The 19555-nt window shown below is 35.0% G+C and overlaps 1 protein-coding gene across 1 annotated transcript in view; it reads left to right on the top strand.

Moving 5' to 3' along the window:
- Positions 1-19555, top strand: part of LOC118194056 (microsomal triglyceride transfer protein large subunit-like) — a 139337-nt gene that overhangs the window by 33254 nt on the left and 86528 nt on the right. Inside the window, exon 3 of the mRNA XM_035365243.1 lies at positions 11277-11495. Coding sequence (XP_035221134.1) covers positions 11277-11495 — 219 coding nt within the window. The remainder of the gene's footprint in view (positions 1-11276; positions 11496-19555) is intronic.

Raw genomic sequence — 19555 nt, 5'->3', positions numbered from 1 at the left:
CCGCAATAGATTGAATGCGCACAGAACCGATGATAGCTTAATTTATTTTAACAAAAGAAACATTTCGCAGATCTGAAAATTTCCACAAAAATAGTCTTACAGTTCTTTACAGTGTCATAGAGTACAGTAGTGACACTTCAAACTACTAATAGCGTTAAACACACCGCAATGCATGCGAAGCGCATACAAAAGGTGAAATTCTTACGGATATCTCAGTACTACGAACTCAGCTCTGATGTAACAACTGAGAAACTGATACTCTCTCCGGTCTTGTAGTTTTCCTCTGTTCTCCGAGAAATCTCTAGTACTTCTCGAAATTACTAAGGCATATGAAGGCCGGATACGGTTCCAGTTACATAGAGGATCAATTACAATTATTCAATTGCAATTATACAAAAACCGGATTCAGACGTCCCAAACGGTCGCCAAGCTTGACGAAAAAAATTAGTCGAAAAAATCGTCGCCAGTTTGGCGATATCTAGCCAATTTAGTCATGTTACATTACACACACACACACACACCATCACAAAAAAAAAAAAAAAAAAAAAAAAAAAAAAAACCTTACTATTTTACATAATAATTTTACTAAAATTTTTTATATGTGAATAACATTCATAACAATATTTAATTTTTCTTACAAATTCAAATTATCTGTTATTGATTAACAAATTAAGCGTTTCAAAAGCAATAAACTCTTCATTTCAATGGCTATTAAATATGTTATGTCATGTAGAAGTGAGGGGGCCAACTAATATTTAACCTAAGTAAGCAGGTATTAGCCCCACACACTAACTAGAAAACCAACAACATTCTGGCATCATTTTCTTCGAGTCGTGATGGAAAATGTGACTCCAGTGAGCACTACAAGTACTGCCACCGGCGGCGGCATCAACGGTACTCCTATCTTTCAGCGTTAAATTAGCCCAAGTAAAAGGGATTGAATTACATGATATACATTGCGAAATACATAGTTGTGCAGGTGCATATTTTGAAGATGTTATCTATTGTAGTGGGTACAGGCAACATGTTTCAGGACATTATATATTGCACGAGAAACAGGCGGGATGTTCTCACGTTACAAATCATTTTTGTAAACATGATCTGTTTACTATCAGAATTAATTAAGAACTATAAAATTGTTTACAAAGCTTACATTTAAGTACTGTTGTAAATTTGTGCTGAAACTTTAACAGCTCAATTTTGACGATTCATTATGTGCTGTAACGTATGTTTTTGTGTTAATTGATTTTCAGAAATTACATTATTGCCTAGCAGTACATTGTTATTTGCATGTAAAGGTTGATCATGACATTATGAATTGAGGTGACTAGAAGCAGCTTATTTTTAGTATATAGATCATGCCTACAATCATGACTTGTTTACATATTTTTTTTTACAAACAGCTGTCAAAAATAGAAAATATAAAATAATAAAAAAGACAAATAAATAAGTCTGAAAACAAAAGAAAAAAATAGCTTCATCCGCATACTTATGCGTACTACGTACTTTTAGATATATCTGCATACATTTGCTGATACATTGCCGACTTATTTTTGTCAGTTCATTGAATGCAATTACGTGTTTTTTTTACAATAATTGGTGTACATGAATTACATACTATGATACATTACATTGTTGATACTTTACCAACTGAATGCTGGTTATTTATTACACGTGTTCACTTATCAGGTAATGTGACCTTATGTTACTTAGAAATGTAGAGGTCATATATTATTTACTTGAAGTAAACAGATAGGAGCCCCTTACCCTACTTGTGAGTGACCTATTTTCTGCTTCATATGGATTAAGGTGCTTATTTCTTTCCTATAAAGGTACGCCCGCGTACATTATATCTGCATTTAATTGCTTTATTTTGCTATTGCTGGATCATTTCTTTGAAGGCTAAATTACACTACATAGCTCTTGACTTCTAGCAGCCAAAACGTCAATAACCTTCGTTGAATATTAAATACTAGTTATGTCTGTGAAATGACACTAACTGGACTCATTAAAATCACTATATATTTCTTCTTTTTTATAGCTGTTTCAGGCGGCTGTCCTCGCAAATGACTAGTTCTAAAAGGATTGATTTATGCATTATATTTCTTGTTATACAGGGTGTTGGATAAACGTAACTAGAAACGTTCTTAAATACCGAGTTTTTTCTGAAAGTAAGATTTAATAGGAAAGCCCTAGCATAATTGTTAAGGATGCTTGTAGCATAACGTCTACCCCAAATAAGCCAAAATCTTCAGCCAAATTTATTGCCGGGCGACCGATCGGAATGCACAGCCAGCACACTTGCGTACCGGGGAATGTAGATGTGAATAATTAGAAACTTCATAATCCAGTTCGAGGAATACTGTAACAAATATATTTTATTGCACCCGTGTGAAATACAGAAAAGGTTTCTGAGTTTTGTGTCTGAAACTTTCCGTTGCTTTTGTTCAGTGCGTTGTTGCTAATAGTTTTTGTTGCCCACTCCTGTCTCATAAGTGTCACATTTATGTTTGATTTAAGGGGAATTCTATTTTCATTCCTAAACAAAATGAGTGTAAAAAAAGAGCTGTTTCGTCAAGTTCGGGAGAAGAATCGTGAAAATTTCCCGAAGCAATTAAATCTCTGATTTGGCCAAAAATGAAGATCAGAGTGCGGAAACTTTAGCCAACATATCGACGAAAGAAATGCCAAGAAGCATCAGTGTGCATCAAATATGCGATGAGTATTTCAGGAATTAGAAGACAGCATCTGTAAAAGGATTGCTGATAGAATAGCAATGCTTTTGGTAGTTCCCATAGCTGATATTCCAGCATCTTCTCTTACAATGGCACTCTAGTTAGATACATACTCAGAAGAATTCAAAGCATCTTAATACTGGGACTGATGGCATCTTTCAGAGATACTAACTGCTTCTAAGGCGACATACAACACTGTTTGAGAAGGAAGGTATTGGAGTTATTAGTTATTAAAATTGCTTTTGCATTCAAATTTCTGTTAATGGCATCGTATTGTACTTTTTAAGCACCCGTTCTCCAACATGACTGCCATAGAGGAAGCTGCAGTGATCGAGGGTCAAGGATATCAAACGATAGTTGATCGGAACAGGGTATCGTAAATCTAATATGTTTTTTACTGGTTACGAAAGGGCAAGATTGTGAGATCACACCTTTTTGCCAACATTCAATAATATGTTCAAAATTTGCTGGTTTTCTGCCCTTTTTACTTCCTTGTACGAAGTAAAAAGGAAGTATTGTAATCGCGAAAAGCTTCAGGCAGCATATTTCAACGAAAATATCCACTTTGACCGCTTTCGAATGCAATTTAACGATGTTTTTGCGTGATATCTGTACGTAAGGACAGAATAAAAGACTCATTTAATCCCAAAAAACTAAAAAACTGCTTTAAAATGAATTCTGAAGAGAATTTTTCGTGGCGTCTGTACGAACGTATGTACGTACGTGCGTACGTACGTATCTCGCATAACTCAAAAACGAGTAGCCTCAGAACGTTGAAATTTTGTATATAAGACTACTATAACATGTAGATGTGCACCTCGTTTTTTGGTTTCAATCGGCCGCGCCAAACGTATATAAATATATTTATAAATATATCCACTCTGTTACCGCCTCAGTAATCTCAGTTTCTTTACTCTTATATGTTTGTAATTGTACATTTTTTGCTTTAAAAATGATTGAAGTATGTTGTTTTTATCTTCCGGTTAAGGGTTTTATGCCTTTAGTAAATCTGTATGCAATATTTTTAGAATTATCAACAATTTTAAAATTGTTTAAGTGCCGCTAAGCCTATTTTAATGGCGGCCATTGATGTTTTCATTTGAAACAGGAGACTAGTGGATTTGTTGCCAATCTAGAGAAACTTAGCTTCGCAACAACAAAGATAACGCATTCATTTATTATTATTAATTAAATTATGCTTAATCCTTTCTTTAATTTTTTCGAGGAAATAAGCGTTTAAGATTTACTTCGTAATTTTTAATACAGATACGTTGAGCTGTTATGTATTTTTGCCTTGTCGCGAAGTGAGAACTGAATTAATTGAATGAGAAATACACAATCGTCTGTGAAAAACTGTTTCTTTTTTGTTTTGTTTTCTTAATTTCTTTTATACATCGTTCTAGCTTTATTATAGTATTTGATTAGAACATGTGGGAACGATTAGATAACTCTTTAAATGATATGAATTTTGTGCATTCTGAGTTGTAATTTGAACGAAATATAATACTGTTAAGTGAACCTAGTGCCAGTATGTCGCTATAGTAAACAAATAGTGAAATTTAAAGAATGCATTTATTATATTGTGGTTTATGCGCTGTCGGCGAAGTAGGTTTAATTCAATCCAATGAGTTTAAACGAAATGCAAGAAAAAATGCGTGTAATTTAATATTCCGTACAAGGAAGTCATGTGGTGTACACATCAGATTTTTTTTCATAATGCGAGGAACATACATACATACATACATACATACATACATACATACATACATACATACATATTCTTTCATTATTTGATAATATTGATAATATTGTTCATTATTTGATAATAGGGATAAGAGATATGTTTTGCCATTTTGCCAAATTTTGTATTGGCGTTAAGTTCAGAATGCTTTAAAACTACCAAAGTTAAGAACTTAAAAAAATGAGGCTGACATCACATCGTGAATTTTTTATGCCATTGATCCATTCGAAGAAGATAAAGTTACGTTTTTGCGATATAAATAATTACGACGGTTCCTCGATCGCAGAATAAATTGCTTTTCAATATCAGGGATACAGAATTCTTTCTCAATATTTGATGAAGCTGTCGCATTTATTAGTCGCAACTCCACTTTTCTTGTAAAGTCTAATTAATTATGAGTATTTGCGAAGAAGCTTCTATCTCTTCAATCTCGTCGTAAGGCAATAAATTCTTAAAGAGCTCATTATTTCGACGATGGAAATATTGGCTAATTAGGTATAGCCATCAAGAAAATGTGCTTGTTTTCGTCGTTACAAAAAGGAAAAACTCACCACTCCACAGAGAAATAATGTAAAATTAAAAGTGTTCCTCGCACAGATGCGAATTCTTTATTTGGCTTAAATTATGTAAGATTCAAGTGTCTCGAAAAATTATTTCGATGTAAAGTGTTTTAGGATTAATTAGCTCTTTGCATGACAAGGGAATTGTTTTAAAATTCAATACGTAATTATACGTAAATTAAAAAAATTTCGTGTCCAAATATCTTGCTAAAAAATTTATCTTTAACAATTGTTAGTTGAAAGGTCTGCACTCAAAATATAAATATGATATTACTAATTTGTATATTAAAGGTTTATTATTAAATTCCGCCTGTCTTTGATTTCATTATTTTTGTTATTAAGTTACTTATTAGAAATGACAGACAACTGATTGTAAAAAAGCTTTGTAGTTTGCAATAATGTACCCAGATATTAACAATTCATAAAATGGAGATAAAGGAATGAAAATAATAAAACACTTCTGATTGTCATTTTTAAAAATTTACTCTGGTGCTTAAAGAACTTAAAAAGTGTGACTCTGAAAAGAGTCGAGTGAATCAATTTTGATTTGTGTTGTTTATCATTAAGCGTACTGAATGATGCATGTAATAATAAAATACATAATAGAAACATCTGAAAGGTTTTAGATTTTAACCGTAGCCCAAAAGGTTTTGTTAAGGATTTTTAAGCTTTAACTAAGCTCGCATTCACCCAGTCTGCTTTTACACTCACTCCCCCTTTCTTTTAGCCGAAAGGAACAATTTGCGAAGAAGGGCTATTAATTTCGTTTTGGCATTTTGTGTCGTTCATTATAAAACGGCCTTCTTTTAGTATCTTCAATATTTGAGAGAGAAACTTTTGCGTAACTTTAAAGCAATTAATATGTAAACTTTCATGATTAACTTCTAGCTGCAATGGACAATATTTTTTTGCAATGGATTTTTTTTAACTTCCGCGTATGAAGTAAAGAAAGTATAGTAATCACGAAATATTCCGGGTATCATATTTCAACGAAAATATCCATTTTGATATTCACGATCTCGAATCCATTTCAACGATGTTTTTGCATGACATCTGTAGGTACGCATAGAATAAAGGAGTCTTTTTTTTTCAAAAAGTAATTCTTCGTCACATCTGTACGTACGTATATATCCATCTTTCATAACTTCAAAACGATTAGCTGCACGACATTATAATCATGTATATGAGACTGCTATAAATATGAAATGAATATTTTTATGAAATTTATATACATCTAGTTGTGCTCCTCCATTTTTTTAATTGCAATCGTCCGTACCAAACGTGTATTTGGAAAGCTACTTACAAATACTTATTAAAGTTTTTTTTTCTAATAATTCATAGCGTTAATTAAATTTCTTTTCCTTGGAGATTATATATAAATATATAAATACCTTTCGTAATAATAAATTATATATATATATATATATATATATATATATATATAATTTATTATTACGTTCTCGAATATGTTCACTATTCGGTATGTTCACTCAGAAATTTCCCTTGAAAAGCCAGAGTGGACCTCGAATTGAGCTAATTTACCATTTTCCGCTTTTTAATTTTTAATATGTTTTTTAACTTGTTCCATCGATTGGTATTTTACTGTGTTTTATAATTTACATTTTATTTCGCATGTAGCCTAATATATCACCTCATTCAATTTAATTAGTTTTTTTAAAACTGTGTTAAAATTTCCGAAAATATTTAACATATAGTTTTTTATTCGAACTTGTAAAAACTACTGGATATGCACATGTTGGATTTTTCTTGGAGCCACAGCTTTTGGTAACTTTTTAGCGAGCGAACTACAATTTCTCTTCTCATTTCCTTAATTTTGCAGCACATTGCGCAAAAAAATTTTGACCAAAATTGGTCTTTTTTGTATTGTTCTTACAACTTTGCTTATAATATATATATATACATATACAGGGCATATCAGTACAATGGTGACAAACTTCAGGAAAGCTAGACGATGAGAAATCACACAGTAATGCATGGGTGGAAACGTTTCCTGCCCTGTTAGTTACGACACAAAAATCACGAAAGAAAGGACACAAACGGGGTGAGAAAACATGTTTATTGTGCTTAGTACAGCAGAAACCAAGAAATAAGTACAAAAACAGACAACAATCGTCATCAAAGATGTTCGAAATTACAACCCCGGACCGTGATGTGATGCATCTTCCACGCACTGAAGATGTGACGCCTGCATCACAGTCCGGGGTCGTAATTTCGAACATCTTCTTTGATGACGATTGTTGTCTGTTTTTGTTATTATTTCAGCATAATAAACATGTTTCCTCACCTTGTTCGTGTCCTTCTTTTCTTGTGATTTGTGTCGACACTACCGCGACAGGAAAGCGTTTCCGATCATGTATTGCTATGTGATTTTCCATCGTTTAGGTGTATTCTATCTCTCCTGAAAGTTTGACACCGTTGCACCGATACACACCTGTATATATATATATATTTACAAAACGATTTTTTAAAAACAAAATATAAACATGCCTAATATTTTCGCGCATTAAGCTGTTGAAGAATTATCAGTAAAGACAAAGTAAGTCCTCCTCCTGACGAAGTGGCATTAAAGTTGATTGAATTCCTCTTCTAACATGTTCGCTTTTTGTATTAATTTCTTTAATTTTTTGAATTGGGGTATCGCTTGTTTGAAAAGCTTTGGTTTTAATATTTTTAAAATTCTTTATTGTATTTACAGGAATATTTGAAATTTATTAATTATGAATATCAATTTTTGGTTTTTGTGAAAAATTAGTTCTAAATTGCTTACTTTATGTCATTATTGATATATATATAATAATACATATATATGTAATAATAAAATTCCATAGCCAAGAATACACTTAAAATTCTAACTGTATGTTCTTTTCATTTTTAATGGCGACGGTCTCTTATTGGAAAGTACGTGGAATTAAATTCACAGCCCCGTAGTCAAGTTGTTTTTCCCGCCTTTTCTACACGTACAGTTATAGAATGTTCTGGAAATATTTAAAGCGAAGTGGATTGGCTGACGAGGTTGACGTCATTTCTTGGAAGCTCCGCCTTTCCAGAGGCTATAAAAGGACTCGCAAAGGAATATCGAGGGCTTTTCTTTAATGCAACGATGCAGTAAACTTCATACAAAAAGTTATTAATAATTCTTTTTATTTACTCCGGATATCTGATTTTGTAACTGCTATTTCTCCTGAATAATAATAAATGGATCCTGTTTTTTAAACTTATCGTCTGATAATTTAAGCTACGACTACATCTATATTTCTTCAACGATCCATTTATTCTGGACAAAAGCTGATACATCACACACACATATATATATTCATTAAAATATTAGAAAGGAGTTTTAAAAAACAAGAAGGAAACGATATATATATATATACATATATATATACACACGGTTTACATATGTGTGTGTGTGCAGGTGAGATAAAAAACAAATTTAGAAGTACTGATATAGGAACACTGAGACGTAGAAACGCAGAAAATACTGATGGCGAAGCAAGATTGCATATTCAAGAGGAAGAATTCTGATGGCGTAGAATGTTAAACCTTTAATGACTAGGAGGCTTGGCAGTCGGTGCGGATAAAATTCCATTTTTATTTAAATTGACATTTTTGGCCACAATTCCCTTGGCACTGTAATCGTGCCTATTTGCAAAATATTTACATTTTTAATACTATTGAGGAAGGTTTTGGTTTCAGTTCTCAAAATTTTGAGTTCAGGTTCTGAATCACCTGCCTCATCGGCGTTACACAAACCATGCCACATAAATTGATCTAGATGTAACGCAATCCAGAAATCTTATTAAATGTTTTAGAATAAAGAGGAAATAACTACATTAGAAAAGAGGAATTAAAAGGCTTGTTACTGAAACAAATTATACAGAGGTTGGACAAAAATATGGAAACACCTTTAAAAAGACATGTTTCTTTGCTTAATATGGTGTAGGAAAACCTTTGGCATCCAAAACAGCTTGCAGTCTTCTCGGAATGGATAAATACAGTTCCTGTATGTTTGCCAAGGGAATATTATACCATTCTTCCTGCGAAACGGTGGCAAGTTCAGATAACGATGTTGGCGGTGGACAACGAGAACGCACTTTCCGTTCCAATGTAGACCACAAAGATTAGATAATATTCAGGTCTGGTGACTGTGGTGGCCAGGGGATATAGGACAACTCATCCTCGTGCTCAGAAAACCACTCCTGGACAATGTGAGCTGTGTGAACAGGGTCTTTGTCGTCTTGGAAGACACCATCATCATCGGGGAACAAAGTTTGTACCATGGGATGAACTTGATCGGCCAAAATGTTCACATAAGTCTTGGCAGTCATGTGCCCTGACACAGTTATCACGGGGCTAGCAGAGAACCACGATATGGCTGCCCAAACCATAACAGAACCCCCGCCATGTTTCACTCTTGGCAACAAGCAGTCTGTATTATAGGCTTGAGATGGCGTTCTCTAGACTTAAAGTCGGCCAGAAGTGGGAAACAATGTAAAAGAAGACTCGTGAGACCATATTACTCGCTTCCACTGCTCTATAGTCCAGGCTTTATGACTTGAACACCACCTTTTCCTGTTACGGGCATTAGCATTACTGATGAGTGGCTTCTCAATTACAGCACGGCCAGCAATTCCCTGTTTATGAAGCTCCCTTCTAATTGTTTTGGTACTCACAGTGTTCGGTAACACAACATTCATTTCAGCAGTAACTTTTGCTGCTGTGGTCTTCTTATTTTTTGTCACAATTGCCCTTAATGATCGTCTGTCACGATCACTCGGGACACACTTTTGGCCGCGCTGTGATTTAGCAGATGATGTTTTTCCGCTTTTCAAATATGCGGAATAAATCTTCGATACAGTACCTCTTGAAACACTAAACACCTCGGCTACCTTGCTTACAGAAACACTTACCATACGTGCTCCAACAATTTGCCCACGTTCGAAGTCTGTTAACTCTGACATAATGCAATGACAACCTCACATAACAGTACTCCGACAACAACTGAACTGTTTAGCACATTTACGAAGCTGTATAGGTGGCGTCAGTAGTCAAAAATGCCAGCGCCACCTACATATTTCATTAAAATCAATCTTTCTTTTCAAACATGCATTTCACAAGGTGTTTCCATATTTTTGTCCATCCACTGTAGCTCTCTTACCCACGTCGGTGAGCTCTGTTTTCTGTTCGTATATGTTAGTAAATTTTGCACTTTTTTTTTAAAGTGGTTTAATTATGTTGTTCTTATATTACGGTTAAGGATTTTATGCTTTTAGTTAATCCGAAAGTAATAGTTGTAGAATTATCAAGCATTTAGAAGTGGCGCTAGGCCTAATGAGACAGTCAGTGGTTTATATTTGAAACTTTTAGTAGAATAGTGAACTACGTCAGTTTGTGCCCCAACTTGAGTGTCTTTTTGCCCAGTGGGACCAAAAGTTAACTTTCAATTGATTTTAACTGTGTTTGGTGATTTAGGTTTTTTTCTGTATTTTACAATATTTGATGAAGATGTCTTGAGTTTTCATGCAGTTTTACTGTGCCGCGAAGTGAGAACTAAATTGATTGTGTGTGTGTGTGTGATTATGGCAAAGCCTCTAGGACTATCTGCCTAAAGGGTGGGATGCCTTCGTGGAGGACGTTCTAAGGGAAACTGGCTCGTATACACGTTACACATGGGGAAAACCACGAAAACGACCATGCAGCCAGCCCGTTCCCGGGATTCGAACCTCGGACCGAACTACCAGTGTTCAACGTCTTTACCGCTCGGCCGCTGGTAGGCTCTAAATTGATTGAATGAGAAATATATCTGTAATGAAATTCGAGAAAATAAGTTTAAATGAAGTAACAGGTAAAAATTCGTATAATTTAATAGGCTGTACAAGAAAATCGTGAGTTGTACACTCCATATTTTTTTTTCCCGAAATTATTCCACTTTTTCGAATGGTGTACAGATTGCTAATGCAAAATTTGTTAAATTTCGAATCTAATCTAATTTTATTCTTATTCAATATTAACAAAATCGATGCACCTCATCTAAATTTAATATTGAATAGTTAATGGTAATAAAAAAAAAAGGGAATAATGATCAAAAACTCCTTTTAATCACTTAAAGGGGGGGAAAGGCTGTCTTGGGAGATAAACATTATTTAATAACTATAATTCATAGAAGTTCTATTTATTTTTATTGGTATTTTATTAATTTATATTAATATTTTCTCTTAGGTTGCTGAACCCACACTGCTCGTGCCGAAGAAATCAAATTTCGAAATCCGCAGTTCTAAGCTTGACAAAATAACTTCGCTTCCTTCTTATTTCCTGTGGGAATCCGGCCGAGTGTTGCAGTGGTGGGATGACGAAAGCGAAAGCCAGATTCTCAGAAATTTGAAAAAGTCTATTGCTACTCTTCTACAGCTCAGGGACAAGGATCAGACTATAAAAGAGGTACGTACTACATTTTTTAATATTGAATTCCTTTCTGCTTCTTCCCGTCAATATGCCGGCCTGAGATAACATTACATCTGGCCACTGGGATATTACAGGACTAAAAGCTCGATATATTTGTGTACTGAAGAATGAAAAAAATAATTTTAAAGGTATCAAGGCCGGTAAAAATAAGCTCCTAATGAGGTTTTTATGAAAATTATATATGTGGTCATTTATCAGATAAGGTTGAAAAACTGATGAGTGAAGTAAGGAAAAAAAAATAAGAAATAAATATAAAAGAAGAGAAAAAGGATAAAAAAAGGAAAAAAGAATAAAGAGAAATAAATGAATGAATAATACAAAAGGAAATAAAGAATAAAGAGAAATAAATAAATAATAATAATAAAAAGAACTAAGTAAAAGGATGAAAATTATATACGTGGCCATTCAAGAGCTAAAGTTGGAAAACAGATTATTGAAAATAGTGAGAAAAAAAAGAAAAAGAAAAGAAATAATGAAAAATAATAAAGAAGGAAAGAAAGAATAAAGTGAAATATAATAAAAATAATAAACAAGGAAAGGAAGTATAAAGAGACATAAATAAATAAATGATAAAAAAATAAAGGAGAGAAATAATTAAAAAATGAAAAGTATACATGTGGTTATTCAATAGCTAAGATTGAAAATTGATTAATGAAACATGTAATAAAAAATAAGGAAAAAATAAAGATAAAAAAATAAGGAGAAAAAAAATCTGAAAGCATCCAGATTTTATGTTACTGCTAAAGGGATGCTTTTTCATTTACATACACGTTTGAGAAGCATTTCAGCTTTTGTTCCGTTGGAATAAAAGTACCTTCAAACAGGCTACAAATATCGTCTACGTAGCGAAACCTTACCGCGAAGTTTAAAGTTTCAAATAATTTTGATTCATAATAAAGCATGTAGATGTTACGGTGAAACACCGAAATCTGGAGAATGTCGACTTTCACCGGTGAATGTCAACATTCACATAGTCTCTTGGTTGTATGTCCGAAATATTTTCCAAATACTCTTATTTCTGACTTACACCGGTCAATGTCGACATTCACCATGTATGAATGGTGAATGTTGAACATATAACAATATTATATTTTCTTCTCCGTCATTCAGTCGCGAATAAACGCACTTGAGACTCGAAATAAGAACTTAAGAACATGAGAACCTAAAACACACAATACATTCAAAATGAGAAAGGAAAGTAATAGAAGTTAAAAACTTACTTAATTATACAGTACGTTCTAAATGAGAAAATAAAATAACAGTCATAAAAAACTTACTAAATTATGTGATTCAAATCTTATTTATTGCAACAACTTAAACTATTATGGCACTTTATGACCTCTCTTTTCGACTTTCACCAGAGCATATCTGTGATTGTCGACATACACCGGTGAGGGTCCGAATATACAAGAATGTAGTGAAATATTCGGTCTTTCACCGACGTATTTGGTGAATGTTGATATTCTCCGGTGAAAGTCGACATTCTCCAATTTTGGTCTTTCACGGTAACATAGATATCAGCTAGGATGGGACTCAGGAGGCTTCCCATGGCCAATCCCTTAGTTTGCTTTTAATACTTATTTTGAAAAACAAAATGCGTTTGCTTCAAAGAGAGTTGAATTTGAAGGTAATAAAGATGATTTAAATAAAGTTATTTCAACAATGAATTCCATTAATCCTGCTATTCAGTTTTCTCTTTTGAGCTTGAGACATGCAATTCTCTTCCGTTCTTGACATTCTGGTCACACGTAACACATCCAACTTCAGCACTACGGTTTACCGTAAACCTCCTTCCACCGCAGTCATCCGACTAAACAAAAGTTAGCTTCATTTTATTCTTATGTTTTCCGTGCACTTCAAGTTTGCTCCTCCAAACTGTCTCTTGATAAAGAACTAAATTATTTAAAAGCAGTAGCTATTGACAAGGGCTTTTCACCCAACATTATTAATCAAGCAGTTAAAAAATTCTCATCTCAACACACCAAAAGGCACACTCTTGTTTTAGAAGATTATAAAAATTCTGTTGTCATTCCCTTCTTTCCATCAATTAGTTATAAAGTTGCACGTATTTTGCAGAAATTTAACTTTCGGGTCGTTTATTCTCCCATTAATAAAATTCCGAGTTCCATACTCAAGGACCCCATTCCGGATATGAATTCCTGGGGTTCTTGCAGGATTCTTTGTCGGTGTGGTTTAATTTATATTGGCCAAACTAAGAGAGCCTTAAAATTTCGCGTTAAGGAACATGAGGCGTATGTTAGAAAAAAGAAAACACAGAAGTCTTCTGTTGCCCAACATTGTTGGTCCGAAAATCACACTTTCAATTTTTCTGCTGCCAAAATTATTCAAAAACGTCTTCCATTGGTGAACTGGATTTTCTAGAGGCATTTCACTCTAAAAAAAGGATCTTTCTGTTATAGTTATCGACCTTTATTCTAATTCATCTTTGCCTACAGCCTTTAAAAAAATTATATTTTAGTTCTGGTTTCATCAACAGATGGCGCCAGTAGCTTATCTACTGTCCAGGCTTTCTTATGTAATCAGTATATCGTATCTCGTTCATTTGCGCTTTAGCAGCTAAGACAAAGAATATGTATTGTACGTCTATACGTTCTTTGGCTGAGGATGACAGTTCGGTAAAACCATCGAAACTAATCCTGTGATAATTTGAAAATAAATCGCTGATTCTTGTTGCTTCACTTCTAAATTAATACTTGTTCGGCGTATTATTGTAACTTAATTAATGTATTAGAAATTAAAAACGTTAGGCTTGAGGAAAAAAAGACGAGAATATGGTAATATAATTGAATAGTTATGAAAAAAAAATTGTTTATTTGTGCTGAAGTGTACCCTATATAACATATCAGAAACTGAAAATTTGCTTTGATGACATTTTGAAAATTAAAGGGTAAGATTCTTCCTGGTAAAATGTTACTTTTTTGTACTTATTTTATACTACTTTTCGTATTGATATACTCTCAGGTGTGAGCAGTGCTTTTAGTTTTCATAAGTGTACTGCTATCCACAAATGTTTTATTTTATTCTTTGAGAATAGAAATAATTAATGGAAAAGGATTTTATCGATGTTATTTAAATAAACTGTGCCATTTCTAAGCCCTGTAAAGTGTTTTCTTTTAAGGAAGAGAGAGTTTTTTTTCATATATTATTTTAACACTGTTACTTTTGATACAACTAACTTTAGTATAGTGCTGCTATTCTGGGTAAGGTGACCTCATTACAACCTTTTAGTTAGTGCCATAGTAAGGCTTTTTTTTTTTTTTCCATCGAAGAATTTATCTTAAGTTAAACACGTCACCATGTCGTTTTTTGCTAAGGGACGTAAACATGATATATGTGTTCTAGTAAATGGATTGGATTGGATTGGATTACTCAATTATGGCATAGCACACGAGGGCTATCTCCCTAAAGGGAGGGATGCCTTCGTGGAGGACTTTCTAAGGGAAACTGGCTCGTATACATGGGGAAAACCACGAAAACGCCCATGCAGCCAGCCCGTTCGCGGGATTCTAACCTCGGACCGAACTACCAGTGTTTAGCGTCTTTACCGCTCGGCCGCTGGTGGGCTTCTAGTAAATGAACTTGGTGTGAATGTTATGGAACAAATGACAACAGTTGATATTATGAATACCATTTTAGTGAGTCAGGGATATAAAGAAGATTTCACTAAAGATCAATTTTTTTAGCATTATTGCGGAACTAAAAGAAATAGAGGAACGTGAATTTAACGAAAGAAAACAACGTGAGGAACGCGAATATAACGAAAGGAAAGAGACAGAAGAACACAAGGACGAGCTTGAGAAATTGAAAACACAAGTAGCTAGTTCAGGTGCTAGTCATGATTCCGTACCTGCTTTGAATCCCACTGACACGGATATTCCTAAGTTACAATTACAAACTTTAATTCCTCACTTTAATCCAAAAAGTGATGACATGAACTTTTTTCTCACTTTATTTGAAAGGCAACTAACAGTTTTGAACATACCTCAAGGGAAATGGGTAGTGTATCTCTAATGACGTTGAAAAACTGACTGCAAAGGAATCTGCTGGTGATGGACAAGATTATGACAACATCAAACAAATTCCGTTAAAGCGTTTTAAATTAAGCGTTGAAAAGTTTCGACAGTTATTTTCGCAACATCTCAAAAGTCCTGATAGTACATGACGAGATTTGAGAATTTCTTTGCTGGCTGGATTGGCGAATTAAAAGTCAATACTTTTGAGAAGTTAAAGGATTTGATGATATCGGACCAAATTAAAAGACGGTCCCCTTCTGAGTATAGAGAACATTTTGTGAATCACTGGTCTGAGTGGACTGATTTGCTTCAACTGGCTGATAAATTAGATTTATATGAAGAAGCTAAATACATCAGAAGTAGAAACGTCAGTAATACCACTGCAAAGCCGTCTCAATGTAGTGGTCCTAAAAATAATAAAAATAACCCTCAAATTGTTAAACCTCAGCGACAAGGAATTCTGACAAGGCGACAAGGCATGAGAGAAGATCGACCAACTGTTAGTTGTGTTATGGTTGTGGAAAATCAGGCGTCGTTAGGGCTAAGTGTCCAACCTGCTCTCCTTCTTTAATTAAAGAATCAGCCGACTTCAAAGCTAGTATAAACTTACACACATTGTCTGTAGAGACACCTTACACGACTCTTTAAGAGTAAAAGTCAACGGATTTACGGGAATTATTTGTGCTGACACTGGTGCTACTCACACTATAGCGGGAGAAACATTACTATATAATCTTTTGAAAGAACAGGGATTAGAATTTAACAAAACTACTATGGAGTTCGCTCTTGCCGACGATTTCAAAGGAACGAAGAGGTTCACATGGCCAAAGTAGACATTCACATTGAAGGAAGATCATTCCGCATAACTTTATTTGCGCTTCCCTCAGCGAAGGGTAACAGGACACTTTTAGGATCGGATTTTATTAGAAGCACTGGAATTGTTTTAGATCTACAAAATCATTGGTGGTTATAACCACGATAAAAATCCGCAACAAAAGTTTATTGATGATGATTTTAAACTCAATGATCGAACTGAATGTACGTCGGAAGTTGACACTACTGTTAAGAGAAGGTGAAGGACAAAATCTATTGGCTCATCAAAGATCACAGTTAAATGAATTACTAAGTCAATATTCAACTATCTTCCAACCAGGGGTAGAAGCAACACCTTTCATAGAACATCGAATTAAAACTGGAAACCATCCCCCAGTAGCTGTATCACCATACAGAATGAACCCTACCAAGAAAGAAATCTTAAAGCAAGAAATTGACAAGCTCTTATCTGAAGGAATAATTGAAGAATGCGAATCTCCTTATGCATCCCCAGTTGTTTTAATACCGAAATCTAATGGAATAGTACGCCTCTGCATAGATTACCGAAAATCGAACGCGATTACAGTTCCGGATTCCTACCCACTTCCGAGAATGGATGACCTGTTACATGAGGCAAAACATATTCCTTTCATGTAGACCCTTGATCTTCGTGCAGGATATCACCAAGTGAAAGTTCATACTGATGATCAAGACAAGAAAGCATTTGTGTGTCCCTTCAGAACATAGTGTTTCTTACGAATGTCCTTTGGTCTTCGGAATGCCCAGCAACATTCCAGAGATTGATAGACCGTTTTCACAATGGCTGGTTTGGTTTGGTTTATTTAATTATGGCAAAGCACACTAGGGCTATATGCCTAAGGAGAGATGCCTTCGTGGAGGACTTTCTAAGGAAAACTGGCTCGTATACACGTTACACATGGGGAAAACCACGAAAACGACCATGCAGCCAGCCCGTTCGCGGGATTCGAACCTCGGACCGAACTACCAGGGTTCAGCGACTTTACCGCTCGGCCGCTGGTGGGCCGTTTTCACAATGGACTTGAAGACATCTTAACCCTCACCTATCTGGACGGCATAATCCTGTTGTCAGAATCATTCGAGAAACACCTTTCCGATCTCAAAGCTGTTTTCGAAAGGCTTTTTCTCTTCAAACTGCACGCCAATAAAAAGAGAAGAGCCAATTCGCTTCTTCTCGTGTGAAATATTTGGGATTTTAGATTTAAAAAAAAAAAAAAAAAAAAAAAAAAAAAAAAAAAAGGATTCAAAAAAAAAAAAGACACAAAAAGTTGATCCAGAAAAAGTTTCCTTTATCCAGAAAATTCCACCTGCCAAAAACATCAAGGAACTCCAATCCTTCCTTCAAGCGTGTTCTTGGTTTAGATGATACATACAAAACTTCGCGGAAATATCACGACCTGTTAGTGATTTGACGAAGAAGAAATTACAATGGAAATGGGGTTTCAAGCATCAAAAAGCATTTTATAAAACTATAAAAAACTGCCTCATAACACCTCCTGTGTTGAAGCGAGCAAATGGAACTCAACCGTATATTCTTCGAACAGATGCAAGCAATTATACTCTTCGAACCGTTTTACTTAAAGGTGAAGGGTCAAAAGAGCATCTTATCGAATATGCCAGCCGACTGAGCAAAACTATTCGACGACTGAACGAGAAGCCCTCGCTGTAGTCTGGATCCTGAAGAAATTCCCTGGTTACGTCGAAGGATTAGAAGTAACTATAGCATCCAATCATCAACCTTTAAAATGGCTTTTGAACTTCAAGTCTCCAGCCAGAAGACTTATTAGATGGGCGCTTGAAATTCAGTCTTTCAACCTGAAAGCACAAAACATTCCTGGAAAGGCAAACGTTATCGCTGACATGCTGTCCGGTCCAAACTCCGAACATGAAGTTACCTTGCGAGATTTCAAATATATCTATAGTGGACATGCCCGCAAAAAACCCAAAAGACATGCGGGAATCCCAACTTAAAAATGGGAAAAAAAAATGATTAGAGAAAGTTTCGAATCCACTCAGAAAACTGAAGAATATGCCAACTGGACTGAACGGGGGTTCTTAATGAATCAAGGTGTTCTCTACCGATATGTCCCTGACTCGGATTGAGAAGAAGCCCAGTTAGTAATTCCAACTGCCGAGCGTGAATCAGCACCATGATGACCCAATGGCTGGACATTATGGAGAGGAAGGAACATTCCAATGAATTGCCAGACGCTATTATTGGACTGGTAAGAAAAAGCACATATCCGACTACGTGAAAAGCTGTCCTGAATGCAACTGCTACAAGGCTACCAATCAAAAGCCTGTTGGACTGCTAAGAATCCCTGTCTATTCTCAACGTTTTGAGATCATATCTATTGATTTGTTTGGACCACTGCCAAAAACTGACACTGCAAAACAATGGATCTTCATTGTCGAAGACAGTGCTACGCGATGAATTGAGTTATTTCCTCTTGCTTAAGCTATAGCACGCGACAACGCTATAACCCTCACTGAAGAAGTATTCATGCGGCATGGTATACCACGAAGAATCATCAGCGATAACGGAACCCAGTTTATCGGTGCAGTCATGCAACAAGTTTGCTGCACATTAAATATCAATCAAAACTTGATACGAGTTTACTTTCCTCAATCAAATCATGTGGAACGGAAAAATAGAGACTTAAAACCTCGTCTTGCAATCCTTGTAGGAGATGCGCATGACAACTGGCATTCGAAACTCCCAGTTATTCGCTTCGCTATGAATATGGCCCTCTGTGACACTACAGGCCATACAACAGCATTTCCAATGTTTGGAAAAGATCTGAGGACTGTCGACGACGTTGTTCACGATTTCAGATCTGTGGTCGAAAATGATAACTTTGTTCCTGAAATCACTCCTTATCTTTAAACGATTCGCAACTATTATAAAGGACATACGAGAGCGTATCGAAATAAAGCAAGATCAACGTAAAAAGCAATATAATAAAGGAAGGCGATAAGTGTTTTATTCACCAGGAGATAAAGTACAGGTCAATTTACATCCCGTTAGCAATGCAAAAGAACAAAAAGACTTCAAAGTTCCTACCAAAGCGTGACGATCCGTACTTGGTAATAACACAGAAATCACGTACTTCGTATGTCATTTCAAGCCTTCATAAATCATAAGAACCG

This window comes from Stegodyphus dumicola, chromosome 4 (genome assembly GCF_044657685.1).
Source record: "Stegodyphus dumicola isolate Sdum_Otavi_A_Nest chromosome 4, ASM4465768v1".
Classification (NCBI taxonomy): domain Eukaryota; kingdom Metazoa; phylum Arthropoda; class Arachnida; order Araneae; family Eresidae; genus Stegodyphus; species Stegodyphus dumicola.
This window is presented reverse-complemented; position numbering and strand designations above follow the sequence as displayed.